Source organism: Palaemon carinicauda, chromosome 36 (assembly GCF_036898095.1).
Source record: "Palaemon carinicauda isolate YSFRI2023 chromosome 36, ASM3689809v2, whole genome shotgun sequence".
NCBI lineage: Eukaryota > Metazoa > Arthropoda > Malacostraca > Decapoda > Palaemonidae > Palaemon > Palaemon carinicauda.
The window spans coordinates 75,321,121-75,343,384 of NC_090760.1; the positions used below are offsets into that span (position 1 = coordinate 75,321,121).

The following is a 22,264-nucleotide window of genomic DNA, read 5'->3' on the forward strand; positions in this document are numbered from 1 at the left end:
TTTAGCAACCCGTTCCATATTGGCCACATCCGCAGCAGAGAAGTGTACTAGCAGCGTTGTCAGTCTTTCCAAAGAAGACTGAGATAAGGATATGATCGCTGGATCTAGTGGCAGCAGGGAAAGGTCGTCTCTTACTACCCCGTAGTTGTTTCTCTGCCTTACGTAAGGCAGAGGAAGTAACCTGGAGGAATCCACCGATTGAAGAGAGCAAGATGAACCTGCCACTTCAGCATATGCTCTCTTTTTCACTGCCTTGACCCCTCTTCCTCATGGTAGAGCTACCTTGGGTCTGGTGGGTCTCACCACGCCAGAAAACTGATCCAGGACCGTATCCTTTCCCTCTGTTGGAACATCATCTGGCTCTTCCAGGTTATTTACCTTCCTGATGCATGCAGAACTTTAAAATTTTCCAGTTCAATAAGACAGCTAACTTATATGTTGAGAAAGAAAGATATATAGATAGATTATATACAGAAGATCAACTTTCAAACAAATCCAACTGAAATCATAAATCTGATATTCGAATTTTGAAATTCCCACTACAGTACTCCAGAGTAGTTCTAGATGCTAGGCCCGCTACCGCTGTGCAGCACTGACCTGCATTATTCAAAATGTTTTTCTTTTATCTAAACGTGGTTGTCATAGCAGTTCTTAATTTACCTCAGTAACTTAGGACAATAAAGCAATAAAATACCCTTCTGTATATTCATTGAATATACCAAGCAATGATTTAAGAATGAATTACAGTACAGTATAAAGGTATCCTCTGCAAATAACTAGGTATTTTGTCTATCCTGAAGAATTTTTTTTAATTCTGATTCTACTGTGCAAAGTTTTGAGTATTGCTCACCTGCCTGGTTTTCAGCTGCTGGCTTCCATTTGAACAAAACCTTTTGGTCTATTATATTCTTCATTCCTGATCTGAATATTAATCTCTGGCACACTTATTCAGTTAGTTCTTTGTGGATGTTACATAAGAATTTTCATAACTGACAATCCTTTGTTTTCAGATCTTCCCTAACAGTAGTATCCTGTATGTAATACTAGGTGTGCAGTTAATTCTAACAGTCTTGCCTTCTTCAGCATAAGACTCAATACTAAACAAGATTCTCAGAAAGAAATTTCATTCCATATGTGACCAGATTGAGAAATGATCTTCCTAATCGAGCAGTTGAATCCGTGGAACTTCATAAGTTCGAGCTTGTGTCAAATACTTTTCTGTTGAACAGGTTGACACGAGTCTCACGTAATTTTCCTTCTTGATGTAAATTATTAGATGTTTCTTGAAGGTTCACAGTTAAGTGTTTGCTTTGTGCTATTGAAATCTATCATAAAAGTCTCATACAAACTATTTTGGAGTGATCAGTCTGGTTTCTCATTAAGAAATTTTCATTTTTATTGAAACATGCAGTACTTATTGATCACAATATACTTCACCTTGATTATAAGCTATTTTCTTATACGGTATAGCATATTTTCTTGTAGTGACCCATTGTTAGCTTTAGCAAAACATATCTAGATCTTTGGACCAAGTTAAATAATTAAGTGCTGATACAACCTTTAGGCAATCTCTTATAAGAGTTTTCTGTTGTGGAAAGTTCAATTTACAGTTAAATTAGAATTCAAAAGTTGGTCTTAAGACTGCAGCATATACAGTTATTGGCAAAACGGAGAGATCAAATATCGAGTTCAAACTGCTTGTTTATATTTGTAAGGATATGGCTCATGTAAAAAGCTATTTACCTTAAAAATTTAAAATCGCAACAATCTTAGCTAAACTTACATACATACATTTACCAAGGCACTTTCCCCAATTTTGGGGGGTAGCCGACATCAACAAATGAAACAAAAACAAAAAAGGGGACCTCTACTCTCTATGTTCCTCCCAGCCTAACTTACCTAAACTTACCTTAAAAAAAACATCAAACTTCTGCTATTCTTTCCTTGGGCACATTTCCTGTAATTTACATATCTGCATAATTATAAAAGCATAAATATACATAAATACATAATACATGCAGGTAATATATTTTTCAGTAGTATGCCATTTACTTTATGAAGTTGGATCTCAGGAGATGGGAGAAAAAGATCACTGCCATATTCATAGTTTAAGAGCTGAATCACGAACATAGCCATCGCATGCACAAAATCTTGTCTAAGTGTGTCGGACACCACCATACACATTGCTCTCAGTCAGCTTTCATCTACACTGCATATTTCCATAAGCCTTTCACGCCTTCAAGCACTTAGGAGTTTCTCACTCTTTCACCAACCTACCATCTACATTCTTTCCACAAGACCAAACCCTCTCAAGACGTAAACAGAAATCCATCCTTTCATCAACACCTATATTCTTATCAACTCAATACACTAGTCACAATTTTCTCTGGTACCTTTCAGTTCTTATGCCAGATATATTATGCAAATAATCAAATCTCTACAGATTCAATCTCTTTTCTTTTCAACTTTATTCAACTTCCCAAATTCACGTCAATAAAGAAGTTTTGGCTTGAGAATACCTCCGTATGCTTGCTCACACCTTGCCACCTTTAATGACTTACTATTTCTCTCATCCTACAAACGTTAGATTTATCAACTCCTAATTACCTATACAAATCAACGGTTGCCACTATCTCAACACCCATATTAACACTGCCTGATGTTCCTGGTTTCCATTTCACCTTTTTTATTCCACTCTAGCATAATTATTATAAACCTTCTCATCCTGCAAGCACTTATACTGTTTTAATTTCTGTAGTTTCTTTACTCTACCTTCATTCAAAACAGTATCATCCCGAAGCATAAGCCCTTCCTTACTACAATCATACCCTCATATATACATAACAGTATATACCTATTATCCACCATGAACTTCATCACGAATATGTTCAGGGTAAATCTCTTTTGGCAGTCTCATATAATGTATTAAAAGGATACAAGAATAAGTAACTCTTTAACTGTCAAGTTGTGTATTTCGTCTCTGAATACCGGAGACATAAAACTTCAGGCTTCACAGAATGTCGAGCGTTTAACCTTAGACTAATATGTGCTATGCATTAATCATTAACTATTTAATATTAAAATAAATAATATATGCAGGATTATGCTCAGCTTTCTTCAGTTCCGTACACGTACTGTACACACCGTCAGATTTATCACAAAAGTTACAGCATTCCTGTACAACTATTCATACCCAAGATAATGATAAATATATATTTATATGTTATGTATATATTTATATGTATATATATATCTAGAGGATAAAACTTGAAAATTCACAAATATCATTAAAATTATGAAAAATATCTAAAATCAATGAGTATAATGTTTGTAGCATGGATGCAGTTTAATGATACAACAGTACTGTATCTGAATGACTTGAGATGGGATGTGAGGGAGGTGAAAAATTGCTACAAAACACAACAACGTTTTTGGCGGGAAAACACCACACGTCCCCAGAGATGGCGGTGAGGCACAACGTGCGACCCGGAAAATGAAGGGAGCGCCTTCAGCGTCTCCCAATATACCAATCTATCCTTTTCCCCCAGATTCATGAATGGCAGAGCATGGCGGTCACGAGCAACCGTGAGGGACGTCTCCCAGAGGATAGTTAATAAATACGTCAGGGGCTCCTGGAGACGGCGGAGTAAAGGGAGCGAATGCGAGGAGATTCAATACAGAACCTCCCGCTACTATTGCTCTACCACATCGGAATGATTTCAAAGTCTTTGTGGAGCACAAACAAACCCTTCATGGAAGGTAAGCCACGATACTGGTAAAAAGTGAAAAAGGACACAATTGTTATTGTCATCCTTTTTTTCTTTTTAAGAAATTCTACATCGTCTTTTTAGCCATTTGTGTTTCTTAAGACTTAACTTTAAAAAATCACTTTAAAAAAGATTTAAAAGATTAAAACGCTCAGTCGCATTCTCACGTTCCTAATTCATAAAATTGTCCTTAATACAGTATGAATCACAATCGCAATTTTTTTTAAACTTCATCATTGTTTGTACCAAAGTTTGCGATGTCCAACCAAGTGGACGCGGCTCGCAATAATAAACCATTTGCACACTAAAACCAAGCACTTATGGCATCACTATACTTAATTCAATTTTTTTTCTTAAATAGAGAGGAATTTCAGCTACTGGGGATGATTTCAACTCCCCAGGTTTAGCAATGATAAAAAATAAAGTTCTTCTCTATTCTTGAAGTTTAACGACCTCCCCTACTTCAGAGAATGCGGCCAAGGCACAAGGCCTAGAGATGGCCTACACCCCACCGGGGAGGTCGCTGGCCGTCAGAGTCTTGGGGAGCGGGCTGGTGTCGTTAGACCGCGGGCGCCTCTCATGTGAAACCAGACGCGAGCGGGCCGCGGAGAGGGCGGAGGTCAGACGATGGTACCTTGGAGCTGGATGGAAGGTACAGAGGCCTCAGAACCACACTCCTCTGGTGGTGTAACCTACGGAAAAGCAGATATTTTCAGTCTGAAAAGCATTAATTTGTGCCCTATGAGAGTCTTGGGAAGTACTAGTAAAAACTTTAAAACTGATAAAAACTTTAAATTGGTTTGTAATACTTCATTGACAGATACAAAATTGTTATGATAAATAGCCCTATATTTTTACTTTTTGTGTCATATGAGTCATAAGTATGGGAAGTATTTGTAATTTACGGAGATAAAAATCTTTAGATTGGGACACACAACCTTTAGGATAAGTAGCACTACATTAATTACATTAAATCTTTTGTTGAGAGACATTTCATGAAAGAAGACTAAGCTTTAGTTTGGTAAGTAGCCAAAATCTTAAAAGTCTGAAAAGCGTACCTGTAATTGTGCAAGGTGAAACTGTAAAACCAACATTTATAAAACAAAAAATTCTAATATTTTTCATGGAAAAAAACTATCTTCATTATAAGAAAGGGAACACTCAGTTTAGGATTTAAGATCATTAATACGTACACAAAACAAAACATTTTAATTGAGAGAGAAAACTTAGTTCCTGAAGCAAACCTGTAATCTACAAATCTATGAATAATATACAAGAAATGTGTAATCAATGTTAAACTTGATGCTATGTGTGTATACATACATACATACATATGTGTGTGTGTATATATATATATATATATATATATATATATATATATATATATATATATATATATATATATATATATATATATACTGTATATATATATATATATATATATATATATATATATATATACATATATATATATATATATATATATATATATATATATATATATATTATATAAATATATATATATATATATATATATATATATATATATATATATATATAATTTCAAACTATGCCTAGCTAAGACTAGTTCCAGAATTGACTGCATTGCCAGTTATGGTAATTAAGATAAGTCCCAGAACACTTAATGATCCAGATTTTTCCAAATAACTGGAAAGAAAAGCAAAGAGAATATATAAATAAATATATATTCATTAAATGCTTAAGAACTTTTGGCATCAACTATTTTAAGGCAACATTTTTTTTTTATCTTGTCTTCAGTGATAAGGGTTTTGAAGGAAAAGACAAAATTTGTTACAGTGTTGCTCCAACAACTGATGAATTTCAGATTCCCTTTAGAATTGAAGCTCTAAATTCCAGTTAGTTGGAATTGCAAAGAATAAACGCAATCCCAACACCCCCCCCCCAAAAAAAAAAAAGTGCCCCTAAAAAAAGATGAGTTTACTAAAATCAATTAATGCCAGAAGTCCTTTAGCATTATATGAAAACTTCCTAAATAGAATAAATATGCTTTAAGGTATTATATATATATATATATATATATATATATATATATATATATATATATATATATATATATATATATATATATATATATATATATTATGTGTGTGAGGTTTCTATTATGCTTTGATGACAAGAATGAGATTAAACTAGTGAAGAATGAAATGGCAAGAGAGGGAAATAGAACCGTGTGAAAATCAAGTGAAAATGAAATGTACATGCATTTAAAAATAATTTTTTTAAAATACTTATATTCGCAAGTTTTGTTATGGAGGAAAATTAGCCTTATCATAATAATTATTGATCAATACAAATGCCGTCTCCTTAGCTGTTACGAATTTACTAAGTGAATAATGATCTTTCTTCTCTAAATTCATCCTAGATAAAAACCAATGTACAGTAAAAATAAAAATGAGCTCACATGAGTCTTGGATGCATGATGTTAAGTGTCATCAACTGAAAATCTACCTACGTAAGTAGCACTTGTTTACTTAGAACTCCAAAACTAGAAAGATGTTTCCTCACTCTGTTTATCCTGTGTTGATGCAAGCAAGTAGGTAGTAAATCAATTGTTATTTTAAATAGAATATTTAATATGAATCAGTACTGAAACAAAAATCATGAGGAGGAAATTTAATAAGCTCTAGGCTTTTAAAAATCCTATTAGCAAGGTTAGAGTATAGAAAAGACTACAAACTTATAGAAAGTTTGCAATCACGATGATCAATAATCCTTAGAATTTGAAAAGTTTGCATCAATGAAAATGAATTTCAATGAATCTTTACAAAATTCACTGCTGTTCTTCAAAATGTTCAATAATTCTTATAGCTTGAAAAAGGTTTCATCAATGAAATGAACATCTATGAACCTTCCCGAAATTCATTGCTGTTCCTCCACAGCAAAAAGTAGATTCGACCCCTCAGTTTAAAAAGAAAACTCAAAGTCACCCTACCAGCACGATAATCCCCCTTTCGTTAACCCTCCCCACCAATGCAAGAAAAAACTGCCTCCTCAAGTGGTTCAAAGGCCGCTCATGAATGGCAGTGGCAAGCGACAGTGGCATTGCCCTATCAAACAGAACAATGCCCTAGAGACTGACCATATATACATATGATCAGTGCCCAAGGCCTCTCTCCACCCAAGCTAGGACCAAGGAGAGCCAGGCAATGGCTGCTGATGACTCAGCAGATAGACCTATACGTTCCCCCAACACCACATCCTTAGCTTACAAGGACGGTGAGGTTGCAGCGACCAAAGGAACAAACGAATTCGAGAGGGATTCGAACTCTAGTCTGGCAATCACCAGTCCGGGAGGTTACCACATCGGCCACCAAATGGGGACATGGGGAGAGCATGGCTTCCCTGGTTCTATTCTGCCTCTCTTCTAGTCTACCTCTCTCATCCACAGAAAACCAGGGATCAGTCAGGAATAATTTTTTTGTCTAGTCAAGAGTCCCTACATGACCCTTGTATATGAGTGTCATGCCATTTTTTCCTGAAGTCTGTTAAAGTTTTCCCATAACCAAGTAGATGACCCAAGACTGTGAAAGCACATAGCACTAGAGAAATGACAACTTCCATAAATTTCAAAAAAAATACGTCCGAAGATGCGTTGGAGGCATCATTTTGGAGCTATACTTCAGTTTTTGCTTTAGTATATAAGTTGAAAAAATTGGTAGTTTACAATCTGGGGTTCACTAGCCACTAGGACCTATGGCAGTAATTGAGATATACTAAATTAGGGTTTAATGAAATTAAGTGTACAGAAGAGTTTAGGCTGTTTCAAGTTGTTTAGTGGTTACAAGTACAGAAGATACAAGTTAAGTTAAAAAAGTTGGTTTTTATAAGTACAGCAGATATGATACTAGACTTAAAATTACACAAAACAGCACACAGTACGATTGGATAGTGTTTGGAGATGCTGCCTAAGACTGTGAGAGGTCTGGAAACAAAACCACAGTGAAAGAGGTGAGACCTGACAATATTACTTAGGGTCTACAATGTAGGTACAGTGTATTAACACTATCCAACTTCACTGATAAATGGGAGACTCAGCGATACATTTGGAAAAAATTCACTGAAATAGAAATTTCAAAACATTAACAGTACTTCAATACTTATTGAAGTCTATTAACATTTCCTGCCCACCTCCCAACATACAGTAGAAGGATGGTTTTAGAAAAGGTACGCAATTTACTCCAAGAGGACAAAAGACAACCACAACCAGGCAATGAACGTGGGAGTCTTGCATGGATCAAGAGCATTAGGGAACGATGGAGTATTGTATCTGATAGGAAAGGCTTAAATCTTTTCTTTGAATCAAGCAGTTGAATCCATTCCTTTCATAGTAGAAACAGCAATGATCTTCAGTAGTACTGAAATAATTAATTCAATTATACAGCATAACCCATTTTACTAAGCTTTGAAAATTATGAGTAACAAATTTTTACTATTGCTGAATACAGACAACCAAGCTTAGAAAACTTTATAAACATTAATTGAAATATGCCTCAAGCTTGAAAGTTTAACCTTGAAGTTTACAGTAGCAACAACCTTGGAAAATGTACAATAATGAACTTGAATAAGCCTTAGAATGCTAAAAAATCAATAATTAAGGAATTTAGATGAGCCCCAAGCTTTAAACTTCAAGATAACAAAACTGAACAAATTCTTAAGACTAGAAAACTAAATAACGAAGCTAAATAACATTGAAAATTTTATATCAACCAAGTTAAATCGTCCCTAACCTAAGAAACATTCTTAAAATAAACTTGAATAACCCTTGTTAATGCATAAGGAAACTGAATATGCCCCAGACTTATAAAAACTCCTAACAAGGTATTTGAATGATGAGTAACCTTACAGATTACAAAACAAGGTATCTGATAATGTTAAATCTACACAATATTCCAATCAGTTAAATTCTAACCATAATGTTTTTTCTTTTGCTTAGTAATAAACTATCCTAAATGCAATGCATTAATTAAAACACCCGATGCTCTTGAAATGCAAGCTTACAAGATAATAATTGGTCAGCCTTTAGAGATGCAAATAATCCTTTATCAACAGAAACAGACCTTACCTGTGTCTGGAAAGAGTGGTCTTTTTGTCCAATGGAATAGAGAAACCAATGAATGAGATCAAAATACAAGCAAATAAAAAATCTAACCAACCTTAAACGTTTTAAGAAACGTTAATAAACGCAAAGTCAAATTTGTTTTCAGCCACATAAAATAGCATCGAGGCAACGTCTGGTAGAGTGAAATGCATTCTAAGGCCATGGGAAAGTTAATATTAGGGAGGTCTTTTCCATTCGGCCCATCTTCGATTTCTAGCTGATGCTGATAACCAGTTATAGCAGAATCAACAGATGAGGGACATGCTGAGATTAAACCTAGGTCTAACTTACATAAATGTTTCAGACAAGTCTTTTAAAATGAAGGACTGTTCCTGAAATTCTGAAAACAGCAGCAGCTACATAATTCTAAAGCAAAGCCATAAAAGAGGGAAACAATCATTGCCTGATTGATATATTTGTATGTGAAAGTCTAAGATTAACTTGCCAACAATGGCTGATTTATCTATGTAAAACTGCCACCTAATGACTGGGTTGACAAATTTAAAAAAATATTTATTTCTTTTCAATCAGAAAAAATTACTAAATGAGGCGAGTACTCAAGGATGTAATGTAATAAAATAATTTCATATAAATTTTTAGAATGTGCCTCGAATATACCTCAAACCCCATCAACAACGTGCGTAAATGGATCCTTGTCCACTCAATAGGAGACAGCGAGTTAGCCATTGGCACTGAAGAGCCAAGCGAACGTCCTACCACTCTGAACGCTGACGCAACACTTAGCAAAGACACAGAAATCAAGCCAGCCCATCAACACATTAGTGGCATGGTTTCATGTTGTTAAAGTTGTTTTTCAACACATCCATTCAATACTATGCGCATCATGAATCATAGTCTGTACTGTACTGGGCTTAAGTAACAAAGAAATAAAGAAACTGAAAATTCCATCAGAAAGCTGAATAATATTTCTATATGGCACTTATGGTTACAAGATTGGATGATGCCAAAGTGCATCATTGGATCCTCAGAGGGTTAAAACGAGTGACTGAATTTATACTGCATACATAATAAATTAAGCCTGATATGACTGAAATTAGTCTTCTGTAACCGCTTCTCTTGTATCATAAAAGAGAAGCGGTTACAGAAGACTAGAATTACTGCCAGATCTTTCCTCAGACAGCATTTATTTCGTTTAAAACACTCCAAGAAGACTGAAATTACTGCCATATCTTTGCTCAGACAGCATCTATAATGCTTAAAACATTTCTAATACAATAGAATCTTTAGGGTTCAAATTCTGATACAAGAGAATCTTTAGGGTACAAGTTCTGATACAAAAGAATTAGCTTCAGCCAGATATAAACAATACTGTACTGTATTGTACAGTAAAACAATACTGTACTGTACAGTATTGAGGATTTTACATAGCAAGCAAACAAGAGATTTCAAATTGAGGTCAATCAATTTCAGATTATGGCAAAGCAATAAGCAAATACGTAGATCTCATGTTTTGTCCCGTAAAAAAATACTTGGCAGACATGTCACAGCACAAAGAACTCTCACGTGAAAGAATAAATTAAAATAAAAGACGAGAAAAACTATAACCATACAATTATTCCCAGTTTTGCTTGGTGGAAAAACAAAAACACTGACCAGAAATTTGTCCATGTGAGCTTGTTAACAAAGGATACAAAGAAAGTAAGGAAATATGTGCAAAATTTGATTTACAGTACTTATATTCAGGAAAACAAGTGTATGTTTATTGGATGCATGGGAGAATAATTCATATATTATAGGGTATAAAGATGTAAAATTGAGAGACGAAAATATTGTATAGAATATATAATGATGTTTTGAGATAAAGAATATTTATTGTAAGACTCGCAGGAGCACATTAAGAAAATATATATGTTCAGAAAGATCAAAGTGCAAAGGTTTGTGTTTGTGGGAATTACGAAATGCAAAAAAAAAACAAAAGGATTAATATATCATGGGAAACAATGAGATACAAATGAGGAGGATATATGTGTTTAGGGAATGAGAACACTGTGTTAGGTATACTGTATATAATTTACCATATTGAGAAATAGGAAAATTGCATAGCATATATTTAGTGGAAGTAAGAGAAAACAAAATGTTGTACTTTATATAGCATTACTGCATCCCTACCTTCTCAATATGTTGTTGACAGTAAAAGAAAGTAAAGTACTGATATACAAATATTTTGTCCCCAAAGAAATACTTATCCTATTGTATGTACATCGCTTTGAATGTATCAATGTACATCTTCACATTCTACAGTATTGTGTAGCAGAACTTCCTTTTGTTGTAAACCCAAGATTAAAGTCTAGTTATACATATACGAGCTTACCGAACAGTGAGCAGGTTAACCTGTTGCTTTCAAGTGACCATACTAACTGACAGATGAAAGAACTATTTGCTCTATAGATCAATGGAGTAATCACTATAGAGAAAAACTATATAGTACAGTATTTACTATTATTAAGCCATTTCTTGAAAAAATTAATGAAAACAGGCAAAAAGAGAGACGAATAAAATAAAAAGAGGCATATTCTAGAGTGAAATGTTTCAGCTCAAAGACATATTTTTCAAACGATGAAAGACAAATAGCGTAAGAATTTCATTATTACCTCCACAAATGAAGTTGGAAGGTTATGTTTTATCCCCTGTTTGTATATGTGTGTGTGTTTGTTTGTGAACAGCTTACTGGCCACAATTTTAAAAGGAGAGTAATTAAACATGCAAGGAATAACTGTTATGTAAAAAGCTGGAAATGATTACATTTTGAAAGGTCAAAGTTACGGTTTAGCAAAAGGTCCAATTCATGTAATCAGCCATAAATTTGGACATCAGTGTTATAGAGACTTCAAACTTGGTTCATATTTGAGTGTATGAAACCCCACATCAATTAATACATAATAAGGTCAAAGGTCAAGGTCGAGCAAGAGGTCAAGAAATTAGCTGCCGCGGAAGAGGTTGCACTCTACTGAGTGCCCCTCTAGTTAAAACTGTAAGTGAATTCTACACCTGGAAGCAAGGGTGAACAAATGGATTCATACGACGACCTCTAAAATTTGTCTCCTATTTCCAAACTATGCACGGCAAAGCATCAAACAAAATGCAGCAAAGCTACACTCAATTTTGTAAACAAAGTCTGAACTACAGATGGTCCTCAACTTACAAATATTTGAATATACAAACACATATCCAACTGAAAATAACAAAGATAAGATAAAGAAATACTGTAATAAAATAATATTATATTATTTAATACAGTAAGCAAAACAATATTTACAATAACCTGATATCTATTTCATATGAAACCTGACTACCTGTTGTCTTTTGTAGCTGGAAATCATACCCATGGAAATCAGGTTAGGCCTATACTAAACCAAAGTTTAACAAAATTGAAGTTGCAAACAGCTTCTTGGAAAACCATTTAACTTTAAGTTGAGGACCTTCTGTAATAAGAAATGATTAAAAGGCATCTTTTACAAATTTGAAAATGATTCAAGCCCAAACTAGGCTGCAAAACAAAGTATCCAAGAAATGATGATAATGTTTCTTAGTGAAGGTGGGCCTTTCTCATAAACAAATTAAGAAACTACTATGAGAATCATGATAGTGACATTTTAAGCAGATACTAGTAAAACGCCTTCAGCCTGAACATACTTTATCACCTAATGATCTGAATCACTGCCACATCTGAGGCATCTGTTACCTACACCACCTTCCTGGATACTATACATTTTACCCAACCTGAGGGAATGTACCCTTATCAATAACACTGCAATGGTGGAGCTTATCTGAAAGCTATGAGAAAGTGAAAGAATACCACAGCAAAAACTAAGAAAGACAACATTCACAATTACATAAGATTGGCTAATTTAGGAAAATGTTTAGAGTCAAAGCTATTATACAAATAAGCTTTAAAGCTACAAAAAAATTCTATTCACCCAGAACATTCTGAGAAACCCGCTCATGAACGTTTTGATCCAGAAAAGCCCTCAAGATTATAAAAATAACTGTTAGAATGCTATTAATCTTTTCAGGTCAATGGTGTCTATCATATGAAAGACAGGCAAAGAAAATAGTGTGAGATCCAAAAGGTTAAGCAATGTGCTGAGGCAATGAAGGAGGTTTAATTCATGAATTCGCATAACAATCCCCTGCTGGATAATTTTAGGAAGGGAAGATATAGGGATGGAGAGAAAAATCTAACGTTTTGTGTAGAAGCCAAAAACCTCACACTTCATAGCAATGTGACCTGCAGATAGGATTCATCAGAATAAAGCCTAATCTTGTTGGATGGTACCAAATTTTATACAACAGTCCTATCAGTTAAGACTTTTCTCAACTATTCCAAAAGGAATACAGTGTGTACACGCTTATCGAGCTGGACAAAACAGAACCACTGTTAGGATAACAAAGAGGAGGAATTCAACAATTTCATTTATAATATTTAAAAAAAAAAAATAAAACATCATTTACCAATACCCTTTGCAAAGTCCCTCTCCTTAAATGAAAACTTAAGTGGTCTGTGACTAACCCTAGATATGTTAAAAGATGTGACGATGGATATAAACTGTTTGCTTCAGCAGAAAAGTTATCATCTTACGTACAGAGACACCAACAGTAAAAATAAACTACAGATTTCACTCATTTGGTCATGTATAACATGTATATTAAAACATATAATGGATAGGATATAAGGGTTAGGTGTATTACCTCTCGAATAAAATCAACGGACACATAACACAGGCAAGTCTTTTAGTCGTTCCCATCACTTAACCCTTTTACCTCCAGGCTATTTGGAACTTTCCAACCCTTAACCCCCAAGCGTTTTTTTTTTCAAGCACATTTTGCAGTATATATATTTTTTAAATTGCTCTAACAGCCTTAATTTTTGTCATAGAGAGGTCAGGTTGGTATCATTCTCTTGGAAAATGCCTGAAGTTTCTCCAAAAATTATCAAAAATATGCAAAAAAAAATATAAATAACAGTTTTTTGCAAGGACGTACTGGTACGTCCATGGGGGTAAAGGGATGAGTTTTGTGAAACGTACCAATACGTCCTTTGGGGGTAAAAGGGTTAAAGAACTGGTTGATTTACTCTTTGTCTATGGTAAAAGTTGATTAATTCATAACAAGCAAATGATAGACAAAATTTGTAAAGTCTTATGTCCACCAGTTTTGATTATGAGTTTGTCAGGGAATGACCAAAAAAAAGTGTGTTACGGTATAATACAAAACTTACAAATTAATGAATGTGGCAACATCACTATAAAATGATCTAGCATGTGTAAACTCTCTGTGATTTAATCTCAACTAAAACTCATTGATAAAAGTGAACAGGCATTAAATTTCTACTTAACATTGACGGTACGTTTTGCACGAAAAATACAAGCAGACATGCGATAATGTGATATTTCTCTCAATACATGTTCCTTACGCTGCAGTAATAAAAGTTGATATAAAGTTGATAAGTACATTACTCTATAAACTTACCTATACAGAGGATTCTAAGAGGTCACATATAAAAAGGTCAAGCAATAGATAATAAACTAAGTATGGCACTACATTGCAGGAAATTTAAACCATGACATTCACAAAAATTAATGGCCAATTCAAAGGAATTTTGGAGAATTAACTTTTGGGGAAAAAAAAGATCTAGCTTATACCCACATCACTGCCCATGGCTTGTACAAAATGAATATTTGAAAATTGTTAACATAGGAATTAATTTCCCACCCTTTGGCAACAAACCCCTTCCTAAATAACTAATTTACAAAGTGGAATGAATTTATCCATGACCATAAAGAAAGTCAAGTTGAGAAACTCAGGTCACTAGCCATGCTTGCAGGAAAATAATAAAGGGAAGGATTACTAGGATCCAACCTCAACAAAAACATCGGACCTGCCTTCTGAACGAGATAATATTTGAATCTGGGGAAAATTAAAAAATAGAAGTGACATGAAACTCGATGTACCTCACCAGTTCATGTTATAAATATCAAATCAGCAAAGAAATTCCTAATTCAGGCACTTAGTTCTGTTAGTACTTATAATGAAAGACAAGAGTGAAATACAGTATATCACACCTATTTTAGGAGGCATACTATAAAATCTTCTTGTCAAGAATGTGAGAAAAGAAGTAGCTCAAGTTATTTTTCAAGATTTTGCTGCACAACTTGTCACCATGATAGATACGATGCCAGAGGTAACTTACGGTGAATTTACTAATTTTTATTATTTTAAAAATATTTGCCCAAAAATGGTGGTGTTCCCCTACCTTCAGCTTTCTAGGGGCTACCAAAGGGTGAGACCTTGAGCTGTTAATATCTAGGGGTGTGACCTTTTGTCTTTCATGTTTACCACAGAGTGAGATTTTTATTTTCATCGTGATCAGTGCGAAACTTTCAATTTAGTTGTTCGAATTAGGAAAGCATCAGAATTTAAGGTTGTTGACAGTTTAATGAGAGATGATAAATTTTCAATGCTTACTAAATTTCTCCATAGGGTGAGCCCTTTATTAACAAATTTGCAGTGCGGAGGCAACATTAAAAGTCACGATTGTTAAGGTAGTAGATCTTCATCTGTTGAAGTACAAAATGAGAGCAAACCTTTATCAAAACTATAAGGTAATGCTGGTTACTTAAGTTATCTACATGGTTAAAATGTGCAAACTTTCCTTATCAACCCGCAACGATGGGTGAGATATTATTAGTTATTAGTTTTTTTAGTGGTGAGCTCTTCAATCTTGAAGGTTTATTAGGGGTGTGATACATTTAGTTGAGCAGTTTACAATTAGTTATATACTGTAGTTTACAATGGATGGCACCATTGGTTTTTACAGTCTATTATGAGGCAAGACCTACAGTTGACAAAGTTTACTCTCATTGTACCTCAAACAATTCAGTGAAACTAAAGCTTTAAAGTGAAAACCTTAACAGAACACAGGCTCACATGCTTTTTACAGCAATCACCTCGTGATTGAAATGTAAAGTAACAAGACAAAACTACATCAATTGAAAAAATGTAAAGTGACGAGACAAAACTACATCAATTGAAAAACCATATCACTAATTATACATATTTTATTGTTATTTATACATTTTCTCTTTTCCTATCTTCTATGCACACTATGCAGAATATACCGTTTAGTAATAACGAAGGAGAGGAAATGTAAGAATACTGTATGAGAATGAAGAAAGGAGGATTAGGGTACTAAACATAAATATCCATAAATGCAATTTGCAGAACTAACTGTACCCATCAACCCTATATAAGAAGTCTGTACTGTAATGTGGCCTTCAAATTTCTTATCAACATTTAGGAGCAGGCACTAAACTACAGCTAGGCTACAAGGCGTACTGAACAGCAGGAGATGGACCATGCATGCAACACCACTCGTTCTACGGTGTAGTGGACCTCAGTGGTGCCCCTACCTCAACCCCAATAGAACCATTGATGGGGATCTTGATGGAACCTGTCCTCTCGTCCCTGGTGAGTGGTGTGATGGGATTGATCCCCAACTCCTCAAAACTATTGATCTTTCTCGTCGCCTCAAGACCAAATCTCAGAGAATTGGATCGTCGCATGAGGATGTCATCGACTCGAAGGGAGTTGGATCGCCCACGGACATATCCTGTAGGAGGGGACACGGGGACGTGAAGGGAGTCTATAGGGGAACCCAGGACAGGCCCTGAGGGATTGGGAAACGGAAAAAAAAGAGTGACCTCAGTTAGAAAGAGATGCTAGTCTGAGTGGAAAGACATCCTTTTACTGCCACATTTCTTTACTAGCGGCAAGGAGAATGTTCCATTTCATCTGGATTCTGCACTAAAGGAAATGTAAAATCTGAAGTTTCCAATAAAAACTAAGTTTATTCTATCATTACCATTTTCAAGCAACTTAATCAGAACATATTTAAAAATATAAGGTATCATATGACTTTCATATGGCTTGTTACTTGGCTAGTCTCATGCCAGTAATTAACTATTGCTTCTTAAGCAAATCACAAGCCTAAAACAACGAATCCACCTAAACAGAACCAAATCCTTTCCTGCTGTTTATTTTGTAAAGAAATGAAAAGGTCAAAAAGTCATTAGGAAGAGTAACTTGAGAAAGATACAGTACACAAAAAACAAAACACTTTCCCATGCATGAATGACGCTCTTGGAATGACATCCTCTTTCAGCTCGACAGACCCCGGGGGCTGCAACTTACCGGGTGATATCTGTGGGCTGTCCGGAAGGCTGAGGGAGTTTGATTTAGGAGCTGACGTGAGAGGCGGCGGCCTCGTGAATGTAGTGCTCCGCCTTCTCGTATCACAGAGAGAGATGTTGGACTTTCGGCGCGAGTTGTGCCTTTCAAAGGTCTTCTGAGCCGAAAATGGACTTGGGCGGATGAGATAACTGAAAATATCAGGACAATTCAAAAGTCAAATAAAGAACTATGGTGGAAACTTTTAATCCAAATAAATTTCTTAACTTCAACGAGGGACAGATACAGGTTTATGATGGTAACATTTAAATCAAATGAAGGCTTGTGGTGAGGAACCTGTTAAATATAGATTTATAATAGCCATATGATATTACATACATAGGCCTATTATGGTCATTTGATATTACATATATAAGGTTCTGACAGGAAGTTAGTCAATTAAGATGTTTTTCAAGCCTCAAAACTGTTAAGACTTGCATCACATCCCATTTTTCCACATGGAAACACCTCAAGGATTTGACAACAAAGGAAATAAAAAATGAGTACAGTACAAGTAACAAGTCAACTACATAATTAATTCAACAAACACAGACACCACACTTACACTATGTCACCTTCTTCCAATTTGAGATCACAAGAGGGATTGATGATGACAAACGAAAGGGAGTTCCGCTTTTCAGACACGTCGTCGTAGTCCTCCGGTGGTAAGGCTGGAAAGGGCGACGTAAACATGTCAACAAATACAGTTGGACAAAATACATACAAAAACCACTATAATCATCTGGATGACAGTCAATTACTGAAAAAGTTTGCTTATGAATTTCCAAAAGCATTCAAAATAAGCAATATGCCTACACATTTCAAATTAATTGCTTCACTTGAAATTATTTTGGACAAAAAGACAATCTGATAATTATAACATTTCTATATCAATATGAACCTAGACAAAAGAATGTAACGTGCATTTCGAAGTATACATACTCACAAAAGATTACAAGCAACCACACTACCAAGACATTATTAATATAAGAGTTGTGTCTCTTTAAACAAAGACATAAAAGGATTAGTAACATCTCAAAAGAACAATATTCAAATAATGTCATGTACATACAATATATCACAAGATTACATCTGCAATGTTTATAATATTTTGCATTGACTGTTTCTGCTCATCACATTTCTATTTTCTGCTGCTGTGATGCAAATTCAACCATTCATTAAATCTATATACGTACAGTATATTGATTTATGAATGACAGCAAGCTAGATATTGGTGTACTATATTGGTTAAAAAAAAATTGTACTATATTGATTAAAAAATTAATATGTTGATTTTGAGACTTACATAAAAGTTATAAGTATTCATATAAAAGAGAGAGAGAGAGAGAGAGAGAGAGAGAGAGAGAGAGAGAGAGAGAGAGAGAGAGAGAGAGAGAGAGAGAGAGAGAATAATCTTAACAATTACTCAAAAAATCAATGAAGATCAATAAAACTCTTATCGTCTGCAGTGCTTCATATATGGGGAAAACTCAGAAGATATATAGTGTATCACCAAAATAGACTAAAAGATTATTCACAAAACTATAACTTATTGCTCGTTATCATTATCATCATCTCCTCCTACGATTAATGACGTAAACGGCCTCAGTTAGATTTCACCAGTCGTCTCTATCTTGAGCTTTTAATTCAATACTTCTCCATTCATCACCTCCTACTTCACACTTCATAGTCCTCAGCCATGTAGGCCTGGGTCTTCCAACTCTTCTTGTGCCTTGTGGAGCCCAGCTAAACGTTGGGTGAACTAATCTCTCTTGGGGAGCACAAAGAGCATTCCCAAACCATCTCCATCTGCCCCTCACCATGATCTCATCTACATATGGCAGTCGAGTAATCTCTCTTATAGATTCTTACGAAAGAATCAATCACTCATTTACCTTTTCTAATAAACAAGTAAATAATGTAAACATGTAAGCAAGCAAGACTCACCTAGGCTCTGCATCCTCGACCGAACGAGCTGAGCAATTTCCGCTCTCTCGATCAAATTGCTGTGGCCCTCCTTTGGGTCGTCCGAAATGTTGAGGGAAAACTGAAAATACAACCCCAAGACGTTCTACACATTAATGGTTGCGTTGGTGGAAACACAAAAAAAAAAAACTTTTTATTTCTTAAAAACTTTCGTTAAATTAATGTACACTAAAATTCAAGACTTAGTACTCTTTTTAAGACTTGACAAAGTTTCAAAATGGAAGGATAAATATTATGGTCTGAGGGAAAATATTAAGGGTAAAAATCTAATGCTAATCAATAGAAAAATCAACTCTGTAAGGTATGATTTTAAAAGCATGTTGTATATTTAAAGATGCCATTTTGCTATTGACTTTGGGCTGATTTTATGACAAAGAAGGTTAATCATTGAATAATTATTGATAAGTAACTTGATTAGAACAATATTTTCTATGGTAAATACAACAATATTGAATTTAATTCTGGTAATGAAATAACCATTTGTGCACTTACAATGTGTATGTGTACGTATAAATATATATGCTTACATACATTCAATATATATGTTTAATCTTATACCGTGCTGTGGATACAATAACGTAAATATAATTTTCTTCAAAATCTGAAACTGAAAAGATCAAACCTATTAAGATAAATTCCAGAGACATTAGAGAAATAAAATCATTGTGACATCGATAATAAAAATAATACAAAATCTCCCTCTGGTTTTCTCTCCAATAGGAGATTACGTCAAAATATACTTTGGTCAAATAGTCAAACTCCACAGCAGAAAATGGAATATAGGAAAAAAATAAAAAGTAGAAGCCTAAAGAAATTAACTGATATTTGTAACTTTATAAAATTATTATCAACTTTAAAACTGTCGTGAACAAACAACCTTCTTCTTAGTTTTTTTTTTACAACCGAAAAGAGTGTATTTTATTAGATGGTCTTGCAAACAGTTATAGCCTTATTTGAAAAAGGGTAAAATGTAGCTTAGCATCTCACTAGATTAAACACATACAAGCAAATATGTCAAAGGTCATATCAAAGGGCAAAATACTATTTACAAGCGAGTTCCAAAAATATGCCGACACCGAACATACAATACATTACGCTCATTACTTCACTAAGCAAGGACACTACTATCTTCACACTGACGTGCAGTATTGACAGAACTTACCTCTTGGATACTTGAAACATTGAGACATTGATAGTTACGTCTTATACAACGTTCACCAGACATTATCGAACGTACGATACACAATAGAATCATAGGTCACCGACTATAAATATCACGTGATGGATCACGGAGATCTAACAATTTCTCTATTCAAAATGCCACTATTGTGAGCTAGTACAAATATACGTTTGTGTATGTGTCGATCTGTATACCTAAGTATGATTATCCAGTTGTACTGTATTTACTGTATGTAGTAGGTACGAACATCGTTAAATGATTCTCCTTCTTATAAGTACAGCATATCCTCAAGCCACCATGTTTTAGTGACACTTTGTCTACAAATACAGTATTGTATGTTGCAATTCTATGCAATTATATGCATTAAGCAATTAATTACTAGATAAATATTAACTTGTTGTAATAATAATAATAATAATAATAATAATAATAATAATAATAATAATAATAATAATAACAATAGTAATAATAGTAAAATATAGAAAAAAAAAAAATTCAAATAAAAACTTGGATAACAAACAAATATACTGTATTATAATTTTCAACCAAAAAATTTAAATGAAAAGCAAACATACTAAAACTTTCATATGGAAAATTAAATATTTACTAAGACCTACAGAACCTCAGAACAATAAGAACACAAAATAATTCATAAAAAAAAAAGATAAATGAAACAGGGAAATGAATAACAAAGACGATAATAAACATATGGAAATAAAGGAAGGCCTAAAACCTTCCATTAAAACTTGGGCAAGTAATACACTTGAACTTCCCTTTACACCTTTTTGTGTGATACGGAAACAGTGTTCGAGGTTTTCCGCAGCATTCCTTCGGCACCAGCTACTTTCTTTGTACTTTTCATTTGTTCCAATATGTCTTCTCTCACTGCTGTAACTTCTTTTAGTTGTTCTTGTTCTAATCTCATTTAAAAATTAATCATTTTGACAAGTCTTGCAAAAGTCTCGTTGTGGGATTTGCTGATCTCTTTTAACAGACAATAATAACACATAATAAAGAAATATTTGGTATGAAAAGGGTTTTTCAAGTCTAGTGCCTTTTCAATATAATATAAAAAAGAAACTCATGCTTTCAGAAATTGCTATTACGTTCTCTGGAGGTAATGAAATAAATATAAATAATCTATCAAGGAAATAAAAGGTTTCCCATTAAAGTACTGTATTCCCAATTATCAAGCCCTTGGGCTTATAGCATCCTGCTTTGCCGCATAGGGTTGTAGCTTAGCAAGCTAGTGGTGGTAGTAGTAGTAGTAGTAATAATAATAATAATAATAATAATAATAATAATTTATGGCCATCTACCAAGAATATGAAATTGCTGAAAAAACATTCAAATATTCCAAATCATTTAATATTTTTACTTTGATAAACGGACCTACATTCATAGTAAATGCCAATATTTCTGTGATGAAAATCATCTCTTATGTAACTGAAGTTAGTAATACTGTACTTTGAAATGCCATATATCTGAGCATAGAAAAATCAGTTTGTTGTCATGACAGAAACAATACCACTGCAATACATTGTTAAAATAATGACCAAACCACTGACTTCAACAACATATGGTTCATTTATAAAAAAAAAAAAAACAATACTAAACAGAGACATAGAACAACTGGAAAGAGCTTGGATTAATTTCATACAAACAGTCATTGGAAGAAAACCTTATTTAAGCAAGAAAAAAATCAGCAATGCACATTTCATTGGAAATATTCATAAAAGTTTGTCATGGATGCCAATACAAAATGACTTGGAAATTTCCCTCTTTTCCCTTTTCCAAGTCCAAATAACTGTTCCTATTTCCTAACATAATTCTTTTAATAAGTGGCCTTTTCATAAAAACAAACTCGTGACATTATTTACTATTCATTACCTGCCCTGCAGAAAAGGAAACAAGCATTTTCAAAAAGCATAAGAGTTCAGTGTA

At 34.1% G+C, this 22,264-nt stretch overlaps 1 protein-coding gene across 1 annotated transcript in view; it reads right to left on the reverse strand.

Annotated features, from left to right (window-relative positions):
- Nucleotides 1-2,958: 2,958 nt before the first annotated feature.
- Nucleotides 2,959-22,264, reverse strand: part of LOC137628917 (potassium channel subfamily T member 2-like) — a 671,513-nt gene continuing 652,207 nt past the window's right edge. The window contains 5 exon segments of the mRNA XM_068360201.1: nucleotides 2,959-4,459; nucleotides 16,338-16,594; nucleotides 17,119-17,306; nucleotides 17,720-17,825; nucleotides 19,102-19,201. Of these exon segments, the coding sequence (XP_068216302.1) occupies nucleotides 4,388-4,459; nucleotides 16,338-16,594; nucleotides 17,119-17,306; nucleotides 17,720-17,825; nucleotides 19,102-19,201 (723 nt within the window). The 3' untranslated portion in view covers nucleotides 2,959-4,387.